At 39.6% G+C, this 20,463-nt stretch overlaps 2 protein-coding genes across 2 annotated transcripts in view; both read right to left on the bottom strand.

The window, feature by feature from the left end:
- The window catches only part of slc9a5 (solute carrier family 9 member A5), a 30,495-nt gene extending 15,609 nt beyond the window's left edge, over positions 1-14,886 (bottom strand). The window contains exons 1-3 of the mRNA XM_056265378.1: positions 14,398-14,886; positions 3,070-3,372; positions 1,729-1,892 (exon numbers count right to left, since the gene is read on the bottom strand). Of these exons, the coding sequence (XP_056121353.1) occupies positions 1,729-1,892; positions 3,070-3,372; positions 14,398-14,740 (810 nt within the window). The 5' untranslated portion in view covers positions 14,741-14,886. The remainder of the gene's footprint in view (positions 1-1,728; positions 1,893-3,069; positions 3,373-14,397) is intronic.
- Positions 14,887-15,241: 355 nt separating this feature from the next.
- fhod1 (formin homology 2 domain containing 1) overlaps positions 15,242-20,463 on the bottom strand; it is a 50,412-nt gene continuing 45,190 nt past the window's right edge. Inside the window, exons 23-29 of the mRNA XM_056265333.1 lie at positions 20,246-20,436; positions 19,840-20,032; positions 18,724-18,892; positions 18,249-18,311; positions 18,061-18,138; positions 17,543-17,716; positions 15,242-16,728 (exon numbers count right to left, since the gene is read on the bottom strand). Coding sequence (XP_056121308.1) covers positions 16,649-16,728; positions 17,543-17,716; positions 18,061-18,138; positions 18,249-18,311; positions 18,724-18,892; positions 19,840-20,032; positions 20,246-20,436 — 948 coding nt within the window. The 3' untranslated portion in view covers positions 15,242-16,648. The remainder of the gene's footprint in view (positions 16,729-17,542; positions 17,717-18,060; positions 18,139-18,248; positions 18,312-18,723; positions 18,893-19,839; positions 20,033-20,245; positions 20,437-20,463) is intronic.

The following is a 20,463-nucleotide window of genomic DNA, read 5'->3' as shown; positions in this document are numbered from 1 at the left end:
AACCCCCCAAGCTAACCCCAACTCTCAATAAACAAACAATTAATTAATTAATTAAATAAATAAATAAATAAAGTTTTAAGTATTGATTTTTTTAATTGACTACTGTTCTAAATGTTTTTTTTTAAAGAAACTAATACTTTTATTCCTCAAGCATTAAAGTGGTAAAAATTACAGTAAAGGCTTTTGCATTTTTACAAAAGATTAGTATTTTAAGATTATTCATTCATATTTCTTTTGAAATTTCTATTAATGTAAATGTATCATGGTTTCCACAAACACATTAAACAGCACAACGGCTTTCAACATGTCTAATAATAATAAATGTTCCTTGAGCAGTAAATCAGCAAATTAGACTGATTTCAGAAGGATCATATTTCATATTAAAAATATTACAACAGAAAACATTGTATTGATTTAAATTGTAATAATATTTCACAAAATGACTATTTTTACTGTGTTTTTAATTAAAATAAATGCAGCCTGTGTGAGCATAAGAGACTTCTTTCTAAAACCCTTTTTTTTTTTTTTTTACTTACCGACCTGAAACTTTTGAAGAGTAGTGCATTTCCTCACTCACAGCACTGACCTTTACACTCTGCTAGTAGCGTGTTAGCCATGCAGACATGCTTAAAGGGTTAGTTCACCCAAAAATTAAAATTCTGTCAGTAATTACTCACCCTCATGTTGTTCCAACCCCTTAAGACTTTCGTTCATCTTCGGAACACAAATGAAGATATTTTTGATGAAATCTGAGAGCTGGATCACTCCTTCATAGGCCCACACGGAAGACAATTAATAGTTGAATAAAGTTGTTATTTTGGGTTTTCTTTGCGCACAAAAAGTATTCTCGTCTCTTGACAAACTTAAAGCTCCAGTCGGCAAGTCTGGCAGATTGAGTGGATTTAGGAAAATTTTGAATGTTTACAACTCTCATGCCCCTCCCCCACTATCAACGGATACCCTCCCACCGTGACCGAGTTCATGCTCGTCAGTGCGTGTGCACCAGATTTTCAGTGAACGCGCCCGTCTCATCAGCATCCATCAACGCCATGGAGTATTTGGAGGTATGCTGTCCTGGCTAATCTACCAATAGATTACAATTGCTAACGTCATTTATACTCTAAATGAGCTTACTTGATTTTCCGCCATCACTCTTCGATACTGCGCGAACTTCCGCGAACTTCAGGCGTGTGCATGTGATTGTAACGTGCGCGAGGGGTGGCGTGTCGTGTGCCCGATCTGTGATTGACAGTCAGATCTCACACCCCCCTACGCTGATTGGACATGATGAACCGGGAGCTGTGGATTTTTGCAAAACAAATAACACGCTCCAGGTGGAGTTAGAAGCTCAGGTTTTTTTCTAAAACCACTTTATTTATGTTGTTCTGTCAGATTATAGTGTCGATTTCACTGAATATGATAAAAAAAATGTTGCCGACGGCAGCTTTAAAGTTGAGCCACTGTAGTCACTTGGACTATTTTAACGATGTCTTTACTAACTTTTCTGGGCCGGCAGATGAAATTACCTAGCAGCCTATGAAGGAGTGAGACAGCTCTCATATTTCATCAAAAATATCTTAACTTTGGTTCAGAAGATGAACGAAGGTCTTACGGGGTTCGAACAACATGAGGGTGAGTAATTACTGACAGAATTTTCATTTTTGGGTGAACTAACCCTTTAAATAGTAAAAACAATTCATTTTGATGATTAACAAAGTCCGGACTCACCACAGTGACAGCATCATTGAGCAGTGACTCGCCAAAGACAATGATGAAGAGTGTCTCATTCACATGGACTTCTTCAAAAACAGCGATCACTGCTACCGGATCCACAGCCGAGATCAGAGCTCCAAACAACAAGAACTCCATCAAACCTGCATCTACTTTTTCATCTGCACACAGACACGCAAACAAGCTGCAGTCAATAATTACAACCAAATTGATCATATCACATGCAGCCTAGTGGTGTGGTACAGACAGTGGTTAAAGATCTGGAAAGGTAATTCAAATCTTGCAATGGTCGATTCATAAACTGCCTTGTGCACTTGAGCCAGGCTCTTTAACCCAGGATGCTCCAGTGGGATTTTCCCTGTGATAAGTTTACTCCATGTTGCCTTGGATGAAAGTGCCCTACCCTTTCTTGGGTCTAAAACAAACTTTACACCACATCTAAGTCCTATGCAATACTAACAATTTTTAGGCAGCGATGACTCCCCAAAATAAAAATTTTCATAAAATAAATAGTTAAGAATATTGAATGTGATTAGACAAGTCATGTTAGTAGCAAAAAAAAGCTGATTTTATTTATAAGTGCTGTCAAATCGATTAATCGCATCTATAAAATGTGGGTATTTACGTATACAAATATATCATATAAACAAAAACTTGTATGTTAGATGCAATTAATTATATACACATACATGATAATAGATATAAATATATATAAATTATATATAAACACTATGCATAAACAATATACACATTAATAATTCATGAGTCAATGCAATATTAATACAGCATAACCAGTATTTAGTTTATTAACTAAATAACTTGGCAAAAAAGTTTTTAGTGATAAAAATGCATGTAATTGTATATTGAATATTTCTGTCTTTTATAATATCGCAGTTGTCAATATATTATATGAAAGCATTAAGGAATGAAAATGAAAATCACAGTAACACAAGGCCTCAAATTGCTTATTGCTTTACTAAAGGCAGTGGCTCTCAACCAGGGATCAGGACCCACTAGGGGGTATCAGTGAACTTCCAAGGAAGCATTTTAAAAATGCATAAACTCACATAATATTTCATATTTTAATTTGTCTCCTCAACTCAACAGAGCTTGTTTTATTGAAGGATTATCAAGGTTTATTGTTTTAATAGACTGACACACTCCTAATTTATGTTAATAAAAAGTTTGAAAACAAGCAGCTTTGTCATCAGTACATCAGAAGTACCAGAGGAAATATTCCACCTACATGACTGAAGAAGCACTGTATGATCTATGATAATTTAAGAATTCATTTTTGGTTTAATTTGTTCGATCTGACACCCCATCATAATAACTCACCTATGGCCCCTGCCATCTTGACTCCGTATAGACAGAATCCAGTGCAGAAGGCATTCCACAATGTGCCTACTACAGCGTACATCAAAATGGCACCCAGGTTGTCGAAGAAGAGCCGTGCTGGCATGAAATACCCAGCATCCCCCACTATAGTTGGCAGAAGAAAGAGGAAAAATAGCCCTGGGTCCAGTTGGTACGGCTGCTTTTTGCTGGCGATAAGAACCACTCCACCCAGAACCAGACCCAGCAGAATCAGCATACAGCTCTCTGGGACCGCTGTGGTAAAACGCTGAGAGAAGTGGAATACTGAAGATTGCAGAGGAGAGAAAAGAGACAACAGAGAAAAAAAAAGGTTAACATGGATTGAGCATGAGATGAGAGATATTATCTTGCCATGCACTATCATAAAAAAGTGTGAATGCAAACATAGTAAATGTTCTTCATTGTAATTTCACTATAGCTTTATGAAATTTAACTTGAACCTCTTTATTGAGTTAATTGCAGTAAGATGCACATGCCAGAGACAACCAAATGCATAGAATAAAACAAACTAAACAATGCATATAGGGAGCATACGTATCTTCATGGCCCACGGCAGCCAACCAACCTCATTTAAAGAGTAGTTTATCAGTTACAGGTGCTGTAATTCCATACCATGGTTTCAGATGAAATGTTGCACAACACCAATCTAACGTACAATGACTCCCAGTGACAAATACTGAGTCACAGTAAAACATCATCTCATACTGCAGCTTTAAGAAAGGAGTATTAAATACACAAATGCACAAATTGCCGATGACTGAACAAGGTGACTGCATACTAAATTCACCAATACAATCCAGGACTTTACTGTGGTTTAATGGAGCATCTGCTAGAATTCATCACAATATTTCCACTGGGAAATGCAGTATGACCCGTGTCTATTCACAAGTCAGACATATCACATTACTGTACAAAGCATTATAAGACGAGGAACAATCCCACCGCAATAACCCAATGCTCAGGTTCCTGCACTGGATCAGGACACTGAAGCATGAGGTGCAGAAACCACATTAAAGTAGTGTTTATATGGGAAAAGGGGGGGGGGATTTGATAGATCATAAGATGTTTCAATGGGGATATATTAGTGAAAATGATGTTGATTAATAAGGCTAATTAAAAAAGCTAATCAAGGCACAGACTGGCCTCCATTTATAAAATAATTCCTAATGAAATGTGTAAAATCACAACACATTATGGCATAATGAGAGATTCTAATGGCATGATCTAGTTTCCATGATCAGAGTAATTTTGTGGAGGAAGGAAAATCAAGAAGCATAACAATCACCGCTCACCATGAGTCATTCACACAAGGACAGAAAAACACTGACATACACCCAAAAAAGCATACTAGACATCTGCACAAACACATGCATGTGTACACACACACAAACACTAAATAACAAAAAAGAAAAAATATTCGGATGCATATGCCTACATACACATAAAAATACACACAGACAAATATGTTTTAATGAGTGCTAGAGATTAATTCCATTCATTTATGCATACTGATACCTGTGTGCCACTCCAACCTCACAATAGAGAAGACCTTATGTGTGAATCGTTTTTATCACAAGATCTCCTGCTTTTAAATGACTTGCCCTAAGCTTTTCAACAACAGTCCACATATAATTACAGCCATAATGAAAGATTATTAAATCCAATTAATCCAACACCCTTCATTTTCAGGGACAGACAGAGACAGAACTTGGGACAGTTAATTATGAACATAGAGTGGATTGCCATCCCATTATGTTTATATTTATTAAAACAGGTTGATCATTTAGTTAAAGTGTGTGCAGTATAGAATGGGATGTTGCCTTGTATCACTCCCATGACTCAAACTCAGCGAGTTTAGATGTTTGAGAAGAGTGTATTCTGAATGCAACCATCTGGTAAATGAGAGTGTTAAAGTGACAGGGCAGGTCATAATCATCTCTACTAATGGGGATTGGGCAGTGTCATTTTTTTTCTTCATATTAACACAACTGTCAGTTAGTACTCTTATATCTATCTACACTATATTGCCAAAAGTTTTGGGACGTCTGCCTTTACATGCACATAAAGTTTAATGACATCCCATTCCTGATCCGTAGGGTTTAGGCTTCAATTCTTCTGGGAAGGCTTTCCACAAGGTTTAGGAGTGTGTTTATGGGAATTTTTGACCATTCTTCTAGAAGCGTATTTGTGAGGTCAGGCACTGATGTTGGATGAGAAGGCCTGGCTCGCAGTCTCCGCTCTAATTCATCCCAAAGGTGTTCTATCGGATTGAGGTCAAGACTCTGTGCAGGCCAGTCAAGTTCCTCCACACCAAACTCACTCATTCATATCTTTATGGACCTTGCTTTGTGCGCTGGTGCGCAGTCATGTTGGAATCGGAAGGGGCCATCCCCAAACTGTTCCCACAAAGTTGGGAGCATGAAATTGTCCAAAATGTCTTGGTATGCTGAAGCATCAAGAGTTCCTTTCACTGGATCTAAGGGGCCAAGCTCAACCCCTGGAAAAACAACCCCACACCACAATCCCCCCTCCACCAAACTTTACACTTGGCACAATGCAGTCAGGCAAGTACCGTTCTCCTGGCAACCGCCAAACCCAGACTCTATCATCGGATTGCCAGACAGAGAAGCGTGATTCGTCACTCCAGAGAACACGTCTCCACTGCTCTAGAGTCCAGTGTCGGCGTGCTTTACACCACTGCATCCAACGCTTTGCATTGCCCTTGGTGATGTAAGGCTTGGATGCAGCTGCTCGGCCATGGAAACCCATTCCATGAAGCTCTCTACGCACTGTTCTTGAGCTAATCTGAAGGCTAGTTTGGAGGTCTGTAGCAATTGAATCTTCAGAAAGTTGGCGACTTTTGCGCACTGTGCGCCTCAGCATACTCTGACCCCGCTCAGTGATTTTACATGGTCTACCACTTCGTGGCTGAGTTGCTGTTGTTCTCAATTGCTTCCACTTTGCTATAATACCACTAACAGTTGACCGTGGAATATTTAGTAGTGAGGAAATTTCACGAATGGACTTATTGCACAGGTGGCAACCTATCCCGGTACTACGCTTGAATTCACTGAGCTCCTGAGAGCGACCCATTCTTTCACAAATGTTTGTAGAAGCAGTCCGCATGCCTAGGTGCTTGATTTCATACAACTGTGTCCATGGAAGTGATTTGAACACCTGAATTCAATGATCTATCTATCTATCTATCTATCTATCTATCTATCTATCTATCTATCTATCTATCTATCTATCTATCTATCGTACGGATGCAATGTTATGGCAGTACTATGATGCTATAGGTTAAGGATAATATTAAAACACTTTACCTGTAACACAACGAAATGTTGTATTGCCTTCACCTATTCAGGCTGTGTGTACTCAGCACTTCAAGTCAGCTGAAAACCGTGCGCAGGTGCTTCAGATAATGCTACTTTCTCCGGATGCAAGACATATATTCAAAATGAATTTTTATGGCGTTACCGTGGCAATTGAATCATAGAGAAACAGATGATTGAGCTAAATGAGCTGATGTAACTACATGTCTTGGCCAAAAATACAAGCTGGAGGGACGCCTGAGAGACACCCACACATGCAAATATAGGCATTTTGTGTTTGTACTGTATTATATATGTATTTTCGTGAACTACACCACAAAACATACAACCAGTTTCTCTGTTAAACATTTTGCTCTCAAATCCTAATTCTTCAATAATCAATCTGAGTTGATTATTGCACAACATCATGTCATGTTTTTCATTCCCAACTGATAATGCACTTGTGTCGTACTGTCCTGAATAAGATATTTTACTTTTTTTTTTCTTTTTTTTACATATGTGATCTCAAAACCAGTCACAAGATGCACAGGATATTTGTGGCAATAGCCAACAATACATTTTATGGGTCAAAATTATTGATTTTTCTTTTATGCCAAAAATTTTTAGGATATTAAGTAAAGATCATGTTCCATGAAGATATTTTGTAAATTTCCTACCGTAAATCAGAGGTGGGTAGAGTATCCAAAAACTGTACTCAAGTAAAAGTACAAGTACTTATAGAAATATTTACTCAAAGTAAAAGTAAAAGTAATAATCTTAACAGTTACTTGAGTAAGAGTAAAAAAGTATCCAATGAAAAAACTACTCAAGTAGTTAGTTACTAGTTACTTTGGATCACATAGGCCTATATATATATATATATATATATATATACACTCACCGGCCACTTTATTAGGTACACCTGTCCAACTGCTCGTTAACACTTAATTTCTAAGCAGCCAATCACATGGCGGCAACTCAGTGCATTTAGGCATGTAGACATGGTCAAGACAATCTCCTGCAGTTAAAACCGAGCATCAGTATGGGGAAGAAAGGTGATTTGAGTGACTTTGAACGTGGCATGATTGTTGGTGCCAGAAGGGCTGGTCTGAGTATTTCAGAAACTGCTAATCTACTGGGATTTTCACGCACAACCATCTCTAGGGTTTACAGAGAATGGTCCGAAAAAGAAAAAACATCCAGTGAGCGGCAGTTCTGTGGGCGGAAATGCCTTGTTGATGCCAGAGGTCAGAGGAGAATGGCCAGACTGGTTCGAGCTGATAGAAGGGCAACAGTGACTGAAATAACCACTCGTTACAACCGAGGTATGCAGCAAAGCATTTGTGAAGCCACAACACGCACAACCTTGAGGCGGATGGGCTACAACAGCAGAAGACCCCACCGGGTACCACTCATCTCCACTACAAATAGGAAAAAGAGGCTACAATTTGCAAGAGCTCACCAAAATTGAACAGTTGAAGACTGGAAAAATGTTGCCTGGTCTGATGAGTCTCGATTTCTGTTGAGACATTCAGATGTTAGAGTCAGAATTTGGCGTAAACAGATTGAGAACATGGAACCATCATGCCTTGTTACCACTGTGCAGGCTGGTGGTGGTGGTGTAATGGTGTGGGGGATGTTTTCCTGGCACACTTTAGGCCCCTTAGTGCCAATTGGGCATCGTTTAAATGCCACGGCCTACCTGAGCATTGTTTCTGACCATGTGTCCATCCCTTTATGGCCACCATGTACCCATCCTCTGATGGCTACTTCCACCATGTCACAAAGCTCTAATCATTTCAAATTGGTTTCTTGAACATGACAATGAGTTCACTGTACTAAAATGGCCTCCACAGTCACCAGATCTCAACCCAATAGAGCATCTTTGGGATGTGGTGGAACGGGAGATTCGCATCATGGATGTGCAGCCGACAAATCTGCGGCAACTGTGTGATGCCATCATGTCAATATGGACCAAACTCCCTGAGGAATGCTTCCAGCACCTTGTTGAATCTATGCCACGAAGAATTGAGGCAGTTCTGAAGGCAAAAGGGGGTCCAACCCGTTACTAGCATGGGGTACCTAATAAAGTGGCCGGTGAGTGTATATATATATATATATATATATATATATATATATATATATAACATGACATTATTTAGATATTTTTTTATTTTAATGACTAAAATTATCATAATTAGATAAGCTATCTTTGCAACAAAAACAAGAAGAGACAAACATTATTTCTGTATATCTGTATATTATATCTATAGCCCGAAAACCATTGCCTGTCCTTTGGTTTGTATAATAGTATAATAACTTATACAACTACATTTGGATTATTAGACAATGTCGGAATAAAGTGACTCTATGGAGTTTTGCATTCATGTAAAGGGGTGGGAACCATTGACACAGATTAGAAAGTGTTAAAACTCTGCACATGTGCCCGCAGTCATGTCATGCCAAACACAACCAACGATCAAATGCACGGATCTTCTTCTGTCTGTTCTCCAAAATGTATTTAAATGTAGGCTATATTTGTGAAAGCATCTTTAAACTGGTTAACTGTGTCTAATAAGGCAGGCAAAGGCATTCGTTTTCAAGTCGAGTTCGCACGCCACTGCGCAATACACACATTGTGTGTGTACACACATTCATAAACTGGATGATGGCTTATTTTATGTATAAATTAATGTATATGTCCAAAAAAAGGGTAATGTCATACTTTGTAGTAGTGCTATATGGCGTAATAATCTGTTTGGTTGTAAAATGTATTACCTGAATGAAATGAAATCAAATGTATCGTCGTGTGGAATAATTCATTCACAGACAGCTTACGAAGTAACATACGAAGATGTTCAACTAATAAAGATCTTCATCGCTGGCAAAAAATATGATGCATTTGCAGATTTACTTTCTAGACTGTACTGTAGACTGTGGACCGCCACTTCATACAACGCTCTTGATGTAATCTTGATGTTGATGTAATCTTTCTGTTACGACTCCGAGATGATTCAGTGCGTGCAGGAAACTGAACAGATCATTCAAACTGATTCGCGAACCGATTTAGACAGATCTGCCCAACTTGTTTGATGAAGTCTTTGAACAGAATCGACTCAAAAGAGTGATTCATTTGTGAATTGAGCATCGCTCATGCCCAGAAAAAAAGAGAGAGCGCGCGCTTGGAATAAACTACGCTTTTAACAACATATTGCATTAAAATAAAGTAACGAGAGGAACGTCGCCCAACGTAACGAAGTAAAAGTACCGTTTTTTCATTAGAAATGTACTCGAGTTAAAGTAAAAGTACCCACAATTAAATCTACTCTTAAAAGTAAAAATTTTCCCAAAAAATACTCAAGTAAATGTAACGAAGTAAATGTACTTCGTTACTACCCACCTCTGCCGTAAATATATAAAACATTTTTGTGAGTAAATGCAGCACAATCGAGAACATAAATGGACAACTTTAAAGGCGATTTTCTCAATTTTTTTTGCACCCTCAGATTCCAGATTTTCAAATAGTTGTATCTCGGCCGAATATTGAAATATCTAAATCAGGGTCACATAGTCCACAAGACAAAAAATAGCTGCATTTATAAAAATTACCCTATTCAAAAGTTTTCCAGCAGTGACTATGTTATTTTGAGATCCATCTTTTCACATTGAGGATAAGAGGGACTCAAACACAACTATTAAAAAAGGTTTGAACATTCACTGATACTCCAGAAGGAAACATTATGCATTAAGAGCATGGTGTGAAAACTTTTGAACAGGATGAGGATGTCCAATTTTTATTTATTTTTTTAAATATCTGATGCGGAGATGGGTAGGATTAGGGGTGGGGTTAGGGATCAGGGGGCGGAGATGGGTAGGTTTAGGTATATGTAAGGTGGGAGGAGTTGGATCTGGATCCAACTCCTCCCCCTGGATTTCGTGTTCTGCAGTGAGGACCATCTCGAAAATTGGGCAGTTTAACGGCACAGGACAAACAAGGGACTCAAGAACCATCAAAAAAAATAAAAGAAAAAAAGGGATCAGACATCCAGGTAACGACACAGTTTAAGTATTAAGTATAAGTATTAAGATCAAGTGTATGTAAACTTTTGAACGGGGTAATTTTTTATAAATTCAGCTATTTTTTTGTCTTGTGGATTTATGTAAACATATTCTATGTAAAATATCTTTTTCAGGACAGTACTAACTAAAACATAACATGCATTTTGTATAATCTCTATTATTTTGTTAAAATAATTAACATCTTGCAGATTCTGCAAGGGGTGTAAACTTCTGAGCACGATTGTGAGCTTTTGCTTTGCTACAGCGCAAAATAGTACGGTGGCCGAGAGAGCTCAACGCACTGCAACTGAAGAAAACACATGCAAATAGAAAAACACCTGCAAATTAAGAAAACATCAGTTCATCAGTTTCACAACACATGTGTGCTCCAAATACTCACAACACAACCAAATACAGAAAGGCGCGGCAAATAGCACAGACCACAACGGAAATGTTTCCAGGGGACCCCAATAGGTGACGAACCCGGCTGGGACATGCTTACCAGGTGCTTACAGCTCAAAGTCTACTTTATTTTATTATTATTTAATTTTTTTGCAAAACATACAGAGATGACATGTTTATAACGTACAACTTTGTATACAATATACAAAATGTATTAACAATAGCTGTGTCCGAATCAAAGATAGAGTAAAAGAACACGAGGGAAAGATATTAATATATACATCAGTTACATTGTACAAATTTGTGTCATGTTATGTTTAAATAAGTTTCATAAGAAATGTTAGGTAATGCAGGGTCCAAATATGAGACGGCAAGTTTTAAAGTTGAGACACTCACACACAGATATATAACACATATTTTAAAAACTTTTATGTATAAAATGTATATTTATTGCAATAGTTATGTTAACAGCAATAATAAGATATTTCTGGTATTATAACAGCTATTCAGCTGATGGACACCGTGCTGCGTTGTCATGGGAACATCCCAGGTGAAAATAATGAGGAAATGACGTTGTCTTTCGTTGCTCCCTTCACCAAGGCCCTGTCCCAAATGGCACACTCCGGACTTGTGGACTTCCTCAGAGTCCACACTTCGGTGACGTCATGTAGTGCAGACCTACAGGGCCCTTAGCGCGAGTCCGCGAGGGCGCATTGAGAGGTATTTTTGGGACAGACTCGATCGTCACGCCGGAAACAGGAAGAAGGTCTGATTGTTGTTATGGACAGGAGCTACAGGTTCGGGGAAATATGCTGCCTATTGTTGTTGTGTTTACATATGACTCAGTAAAGCCCTGACATTCTGTTCTATTTATTTAATGAATCATAATGCGATCGTATTATTCAGCTCGCTATTATTAGCCTATGTTTGAGACATCAACCACTGGTCGATGATCATAATGTTTGTATAAACTTGTCATAAAAACCGTAATGATAATTACACTTAAATATTCTCTTCTCAGCCATGTTAACAATTGTCCGTGAGCGAAATCTCCTCCCATCCGTTGTCTGATTGGCCTTTCGCAAGGATTCCTGGGTAGTTAAAGTGCGTGGAGCCTGCATCTATGCGGGCTTCGCGGAAGACTGCTTCAAGGGTACAAAGGGGGCGCTGTTGAGCACACTTCAGAGCGTTAAAATGCTAAATGGGACGGCCTACGGACTCATAGACTCGGCGAGCACGCGCAATTTAAGTCCACGAGACCGAAAGTCCGCATGAAGTGCGCCATTTGGGACAGGGCCCAAGTGTGTTCCAAACGGCTACCATTGCTGTGTTCCAGTCCAAAATTGTCATGCCCTTCACTCGCTAATTTCCCCCCCGTCTCGTTCACTCGGATGTACGTCATTGCTTATGTTGCACGAGTGCCCACTACTGGCGGAAACTGCAATGGGCTGAATTGGAACGTCCTAAGCCCTTGATCACTTGGAATCAGCTATGGAGTTGATTTATTATGTAAAAAAATGTATTATGTTTAATGCAGCATCCAAATGTATATAGATATGATTTTTTTTTTTTTTTTAAACAACCTAAACACAATTTATATATCATTGAGTGGTGGTGGTGATTAGACGAGATCTGCGGTGACGTCACAATCGTGTTGCATTGTGGTATATGGAGCTGCCTGAAGTGTACATATGAAGTAGATTCGCTCCTTCGGTCAAAATCGAGGGAGCGAGGGTCTGTCCATATACACTTCCATCGTCCACTTCACGAATTCAGGGATTCCCCCGAGGGGAAGTGCTTAGGGAAGTTCGCAAGTGCATGTCTAAAAGTGGACTGGAACGCAGCACCAAACGGCACACAAGTGCCCTACTCACTCCAAAGTCCCCAGTTTAAGGGCTCTGCCGTCTGCCCTTCGAAGGGAGTAGGGCATAGGGATGCTCACGAGCAATAAGCATGCATGTCCCAGCCGGGTTCGTCACCTATTGGGGTCCCCTGGAAACATTTCCGTTGTGGTCTGTGCTATTTGCAGAGCGTTTCTGTATTTGGTTGTGTTGCGAGTATTTGGAGCACACATGTGTTGTGAAACTGATGAAGATGTTTTCTTAATTTGCGGGTGTTTTTCTATTTGCATGTTTTCTTCAGTTGCAGCGCATTGAGCTCTCTCGGCCACTGTAAAATAGACCTCTCAACATGAAGAAATCATTCTCATGATTCGGATCTTTAAGTGAATCAAAAGACGTCAAAAATCGTTCACGAATAGGACAAATCGAGCGTTTCTCGAGTGAACTCTTAAACTCACGAACCGAGAATCATTTAATTCGTAACGAGCAGAGAATAGATGCTGTAGCAGAAGCCTATTTGGAGTGAACCGGGAATTTGACTGATGAATTTGATGAAAAGTTACTTAACAGAAACGTTAATAATAATTTAAAGTACCGGTAGTCCAGACAGCAACATAGTGTCAGCCCAGATCCGGGCCACATCTGGTACGTGTGGATTCCACACTGTACCAGATGTGGGCCAGATCTGGGCGACACTGTTGCTGTCTGGGAGCCTACTGGAAACTATTACAACATGATGTTATGAGAGTTTTATTAATGCACGTTTTACATATAAGCTAATACATATAAATTAATTTTACCATTGTAAATGCAAATTATATTTAGGCTCAAAATGACTTCGCAGACATGATTCGGTTTATAAAAAACAAAGCCTGCAACAAGCTGAAATTGGGAAAATATATATGTAGCTATATAAACAGTATTATTAATCAAACCACATGATAGCAGGTGACGTAGGCCTACAAGAATAACCGAATAGCTTTCTGAACCTGTCCTGTTATTTGTAGTAAACTATTCGAAAGAACCGATTCGCGGACATGAATCGAACTTCCCACCACCACAGCCAAAACGTGAGAATGATGATGGAAAGATGAGTCATCATAGCCAATCAGAGCTCGTCGCTACTCCGCGGAGACTCCCGGATCGGCGGGAGCCGTCTATGGCATGGTCTATGGCGGGAACACGGTGAGCTCACACTCGACAGAAATACTCGCGGGGCGTTACAGCACGGATTGCAAAAAGTTACGAAAATTACAGGTACAAAATGATAATCCTAATGTACACTACTGTCTTTTTAACGCTGTTCGCTCATCTCCAGTGAAGCTAAAAGCCCATTTTATTATTGTATGAAAATGTCCCAGAGGAAACGTATGGGCTTTATTGCCATGGCAACCACCAGCGTCTGTCACTTAATGACAGTGGATGCGGAAGGGAAGCGCAAGTGGCTCGCGCTTTTTACGCACCGTTTTTACAGCCATCTGACCAACACTCACAGCACCGAAGGCCCACTTTAATAAAACGCACTACACATTCACGTCCTCAACAATCAACTTCCTGCACTTAAGGTGTATCAGTCCAAGAGCCAGAGTGAGCTCGGAAGCTTCTTTTAAACACTACTAGGCCTATATATTACATCCAAAACAAAGCTCGTAAGATTGTATAACAGAACTTACGTATTTTTGCCACACTGGCCACCAAAAGCCAGCTGGCTATAATGTAAGGTGTCTGCACGTAGCTCCATTCCCACTGCACTATATTGTACCCTCCTCCGTGGTGCTGAGACGACTCTCCGTCCTCCGTGCTCGGCGCCGACGGCTCCTCCGCAGACCGGGCGAGCGCAATCCCGGGATGCCCGTACTCTTCCCGGGCTGGAGTATAGCGGGAGGCGACGGGGGATGTGACGGCAGGTGCGGCGCTTACCCCTGGCTCTGGCGCGAGCGACGCTCCTGTCACGTAAAGGTCAGTCGCTGCATCACTAGCCACCTTTATGAACAGAAGCAAACTCAAGCACCGCATCTTTTCGGCGTGTTCAACGGCGTGTCATCTCAATTTCTTTTATACACTCCTGTTGCAATGGTAAGCCCTCCACGGGACGCCCCGTTACCGGTTTACAACATCAACACACACTCCACTCGCCGGTAACTCGCGAAGGTGCAGCTGGCGTATAGGGACCATAGGATAGGGACACGTGATTCGTTTTCTTGCACGAGGAGGTTCTTATTAAAGAGCCGTAACTCATCCTCATCAAACAGACAGTGCGCACCCAAAACTCGCGTTATCAGCCTAGTTTTATGTGCCATGCAATGAAAAGGGACATAAATGAGAAATAAATAGCTAGTTATGGCAGAATCAACAACAAGTCGATTTAGTTATTTAAGCAGTATATTCAAATTAATAGATCACTAAAAGAAGCCGTCAATTGAATTGACAGATGCGCCTCCAGGAGATCAAAACAGCTCTCCTAGATGGTTTGACTGTGGCACTAAGCAAATAAAGAATAATAACAGAAAAAGTCTAATAAAACATTTATTTTAATTTTAAACAGAGCACTGTCTTGGGTTTCGAGGCCAACATGTCTTTGTAAAACAATTCTGAATCAGAATACAATGTCTAACATTAGAAGTACTGTACTTGCAATTTCTTTGCAAACAAACTTTATTTGTGCAGGTGTCGAGAGTAGTGACGGGGACACGCTAATAGTGATACATTCAGAGTGAAGAACACATGCACTCATGCAGACAGGTAATAAGGTCATACATAAAACAACAGAGTGACTCATAGTGACTCTAAATTCTTATAGCATAAACCCCTGTGCAAAAACAGCAATACCAAGAAAATCCTTAAAATATGTGCTTGTAACAGTAATAAAGGGCAAGATAAAATGTTTTGCTTTTTAACGCAACATTTCTCTTTAACGAGAGAGTGGTCCATGCACAAATCTTATAACACCATAACAATGGAATAACTAAAAGGGTGAAACTAACACGTCAAAAACTGAAAATGTGAAAGAATGGTTGAAAAAATAATCTCCCGCCTTTCTCTCGACTATGAGCACATTAATAAATATCAGGACAGAAATGTAATACAGCAGAATACACGACTGTGTTGTAGAATCCACAAACCTATCAAGAAAGCGCTGTGATAAATAAAAGATAAACAAACATGTGACCTAGTTTATGTCCTCTCTAATCAAGATCTCCTTGGTAGTCAGGATATTCAGTTGAACACTATCCAGGTGCACATGGGTCAGCTTTCCAGACACAAATTAAACCTTGTCCAGGACTAAAGAGTTTTTAATGGCCAATCATTACTAACAGTGCAGTTTAATCCAGGGTCCGGCTTCATTAATGGGCCCATGAAAACAGTGTGTTTGAGTTACCCTATTGCACTGATCTCAGTAACTGGCTTCCACAATCCTAACCTTGAGCCGAGCCATCATAACAGATATGGCGAAAGTATAAAAATTGTCTTTAAAAATGCAGTTTTAACTTAAAACCTTTCAAACCCTTAAATACATGTCTTTGACTGATAAATTGTTCTCCAATCTATGCTAAAGTCTCTATACAAAATAATATATGTCCATCTGCTAAAAATATTTAGCACTTTACATTTATTCTTCATCAGTAAACGTAGGCTGATATTTAATACTATGCAAATAAAGTTTGTACCAATCAAATCATAATATGTCTAATAGATATCATGCACACACTTCAGGTATTTGTACAGTAACGCAGCTGTTTGTTTCAACTGGAAGCACATGATTCATCCACTGAATTGTTTAGATTGGCGGACAGAATTAGATGCAGGGATCCCTCTTCAGTGAAGATCCCTTTGTTATCGCAGTTCTTCCGATCATGAATACAGCTCTCCTCATGGCCTCATTTCTGCCTTGCAAGAGTTTTCCACAGCCAAAAGCCTACAGCTTCAGACCTTCCCGTTAGGACTGCCGAGGCCAAGGGCCTGCACCACATCCACACTTAGCCCACTCTTTAGAGTCCTCCGCACTGCAACACACAATGCACATTACGTTATACTGTAAAATAAAACAAGCCACTCAATGTCAGACATCCATATAATGCCACTTGCACATGTATAAAGACTGGAAATAATGATCTGGAACTGTGAAGGTGTGAACACATTAGCGAATTTGCAAAAAATGGTCCACTGTCTTTTGTCAATAATGTAGCAATGTATGCACCGCTCACACAGAAGTCACTTTCAAACCAAGCAGCTTTCTTTTGGTCAACATAGCAAATTCACTTGAAACCGATGTGAAGTTAGGCGTGCAAAAATCTTTCGCCCTTTATGCAAAATGATTACATGGATTTTTACTGAAATTACTGGAGTTTGCACGTGAAAATTCTCTGAACAGCTATAAATGTGACTGCACATTAAGACATACCGTAATGCACTTCAGAATAATATAAATAAACCCAAAAGGCTTTTCAGGTTTGGAGGTTTGTGTGCTTTCGCTCTCCTTTTTTAAAAGCACAGTTGCAAGAATGTGCCCTACAAAAGGCTCTTTGTGGTGTTCGAATTCTGAGATGTCTAGCAGTTCAATCCGGTACAAGCAGAAGTAAAGAGGTGGCACGATATGGATCTGACAGGGAGATTTAGGGGCTTTTGAAAGCCAAGCAATGGTAAAAGCCAGATTACATTGTGTTTTGGATACAGATAGTGTTGAATGCAAACAGTGACTAAATCCTTAATCTCATCCCACAGGTTTAGGGCTAAAACAACCTTCAGAACTGGTTATGAAGTTCAGTGGTCAAAAAAACAAACAAATAAAAAATGCATTGACAGTCAAAATGTACTCACATGACTTTCGGTTAAGCCGCGAACGTTTCCGTGTTTTTGGACTAGACGCCCTCTCTGTGGGATTCTGGGTGACAGACTTAAACAGCCGATCCATGATCTCATCTGTGGCATCATCCTGTGAGCTGGCGCTGTCCTCTTTGGCTACAGACATGGGTGCGCTAACCCTGCCTAAACCTGTGTAGAAATAGTACAACAGATCAATCAAATCTTTGCTTAATTACAATAGAAACAGGTCCAAGATCCTTCAAGGAAAGCGTTAAAATGAGTGAGGCAGTGGTTCTACTTCTTGGCAAGCTGATGAAAATCAATCATTTGTAAAAAGGTCATAGATATTCAGGCAAATACAGAATTGGTTGTGAAGTTGGAATCCATGGCTTATTCATCCAGGTTTCTTATGTCTGTCTTGACAGTTAGCCCTCTACAATCACTTCAAAAATACATCATTATTTACTATTTAGTCCATAATAAATCTGTTAGTTGAGCTAACCCACTCCATGCAGCCTGTGCGATAGCTCTACCTTCATGATCATCATCATCCTGTGCTGATTGGCTCTCTACTGGTGAAGTAGGAGAGCAGTCAGAGTCATAAGGCCCCTCTGTGAGATTAAATGACCCAACCTTAATGCTTTCATAAATTACAAAAGCTTTATCATATATTGAAAGCTGCACAAGTGCTTTGCACACATCCATGCTCCAAACTCTATACCTTCATCACTCCACTGAAGGGTTGGTGAAATTGGAAGAGTGTCACCACCAGTGGTCAGAATCTCTATAAAAGGACGCCCAAATAAATAAATACAAATAATTAATAAATAATAATTATAACAACAAATTCATTAAACCAAATTGTCCTTTAATCTGGGCTGGACTTCACAAATCATTGTATTGGTAAAAAAAATAATATATATAATAATAATTTTTATTTCAATTTTAAACAAACAAACAAAAAAGTTAAGACACCAAGCATCATCTGTGTTGAGCAACTAAACTAATTGTGATTGAAACTCAGTGAGTCCTTGGTTCTGCTTCTGGAGATCAGCTAATGAACTTTCTAAAGCAGGTGTGTTAGAGGAGGGATGGAACTAAATTCCACAGGAAGGTTGGTCAAAGCAGGACTGTGACTGGTCTAAACAGCTAAACTCTAACTTATTTCCTGGATATGCAACGTTGTGGTCTCTTACTTCGGACAGCACGGCTCCTGCGCAGCTTGCTGTTGTCGTCGTTGGTGATTAGCAGGTTTTTCATGTTCTCATGCTCCTCTTGGGCTGGCTCTGATTCTATTGTTGAAGAAACTGGGGATAGGCTGTCCTCCAGACACAGCTGTGGAACTGCTCCAGAAAACTTCTCTGTCTGTGAAAAGATTCAGAGAGTAGAATTAGTTACTGGTAATGGTTTGTCTCAATCTACTTGACGACTGAGGGTGATACAGTGGGGTTGTGGACAAGGCCATGAAACAGTTTTCTCTTACGACGGCCCTTATCGACATTATGCCACAAATGTTGTCAATAGAGCTTAACTGTTAAATGGCTGAGAAAATTGTCCGAGATGGGCTGGCTAAATGCTTTATACTTAATACTGCTGAGTGTTTGAAGACCACCATTTTGTCTGGGTCTTGGGAATTCTAGCAATAGCAATGAAAAAAAAAAATCTACTGAAAGGATGATTCTTTTTTTTTTTTATATATATATATCATATATTTTCATTTCATACTGCCATTTAAAAGCTATATAAGGTGCTTATTGTCTTCTGGGAAACATGCAAGTACAATTTACCCTGATCATTGTATTTTAAAAAAAAGTCGTGCATCGTGTTTTTTCCTCTTTAAGCATTGGTGAATGTTTGCTCCTTTTGTAATAGTTATGTACAGTCCCTCAACTGTCCTCAATATGAAAAGATGGATCTTGAAATCATAGTCACTACTGGAAAGGGTTCAACTATGCAGAAGATGCTGGAAAACCAAAGAATGTGCAGGACGGGGAATATTTTTCTGAAGAACAATGGGGAATCATGAACAACTATCCCATAAAAACATGACACGCAGAATAAGGACTATGTAAACATCCGATATATAAAATAGCTAAGTCAGGGCAGTACTAAATAAAATAAAACAAAAATATGCAATTTTTATGATCCTAGCTCAAATTTGACAGATTCTGCAAGGTATGTTTAAACAAATGACCGCAGTTTAAACTTTATACATGATGGAATAAGAGTAGTAGAACACAGAATCAAAAGGATATCTGTACGCAAAGTATGCTTTAAATGTATGATTCTTCTCGAGAGCTTTCATTCCACACCTCTGTGATCATCTTGCCCCGGGTTTTGGTGCGCTCCCGGTGGACAGCACGTTTGCGTTTCTGGGTGAGGACTCTCTCTCGAGTGGTGCGGTACTCCAGGGCAAACTCACTGATGATCTTACAGAACTGAGTTACTTTAGTGTCCCGCACTGAGTGTGAGGGCTGGCCCAAGTATAGCAGAAAGGAATGAAACCTGCAAAGTGGAGGAAGTAGAACTTAATATATTGTATGCTCAAGTTCATCCTAATTGAAAAGTGAGGCACAGTCATCATTCAAGCTCGTCAACTCGTCGTAGGGAAGCATTCAAATGAATTTGTAATCTTTTTATATAACATGTTAAAATAGGTTACAGTGCTTTTGTGTGTGTGTGTGTGTGTGTGTGGGGCGGGGGGGGGGGGGGTGTTACCTGTTAATAATGCGTCTGTGCACTACTTTTAGGATGATGATCCTTTCAGTACAGTCTTTCAGGAATTCTGTCATTTTGTTTTTCAAGTTAGGTTTCGTTTCATGTTTGGCCACTACTTTCAGGTTGTCCCAGGAGGCTTTGCATTTTCTCTCCAACTGAATCAGGTTTTCAGACAACTGCTCAAACTCTACCTGTGGGAAAGGAAAGGAGGGAGTGAT

Source organism: Rhinichthys klamathensis, unplaced genomic scaffold, assembly GCF_029890125.1.
Source record: "Rhinichthys klamathensis goyatoka isolate OS25496 unplaced genomic scaffold, OSU_Roscu_1.1 h1tg000232l_1, whole genome shotgun sequence".
Taxonomy (NCBI): Eukaryota; Metazoa; Chordata; class Actinopteri; order Cypriniformes; family Leuciscidae; genus Rhinichthys; species Rhinichthys klamathensis.
Note: the sequence above shows the minus strand (reverse complement) of the source record. Positions and strands in the feature narration are given on the sequence as shown.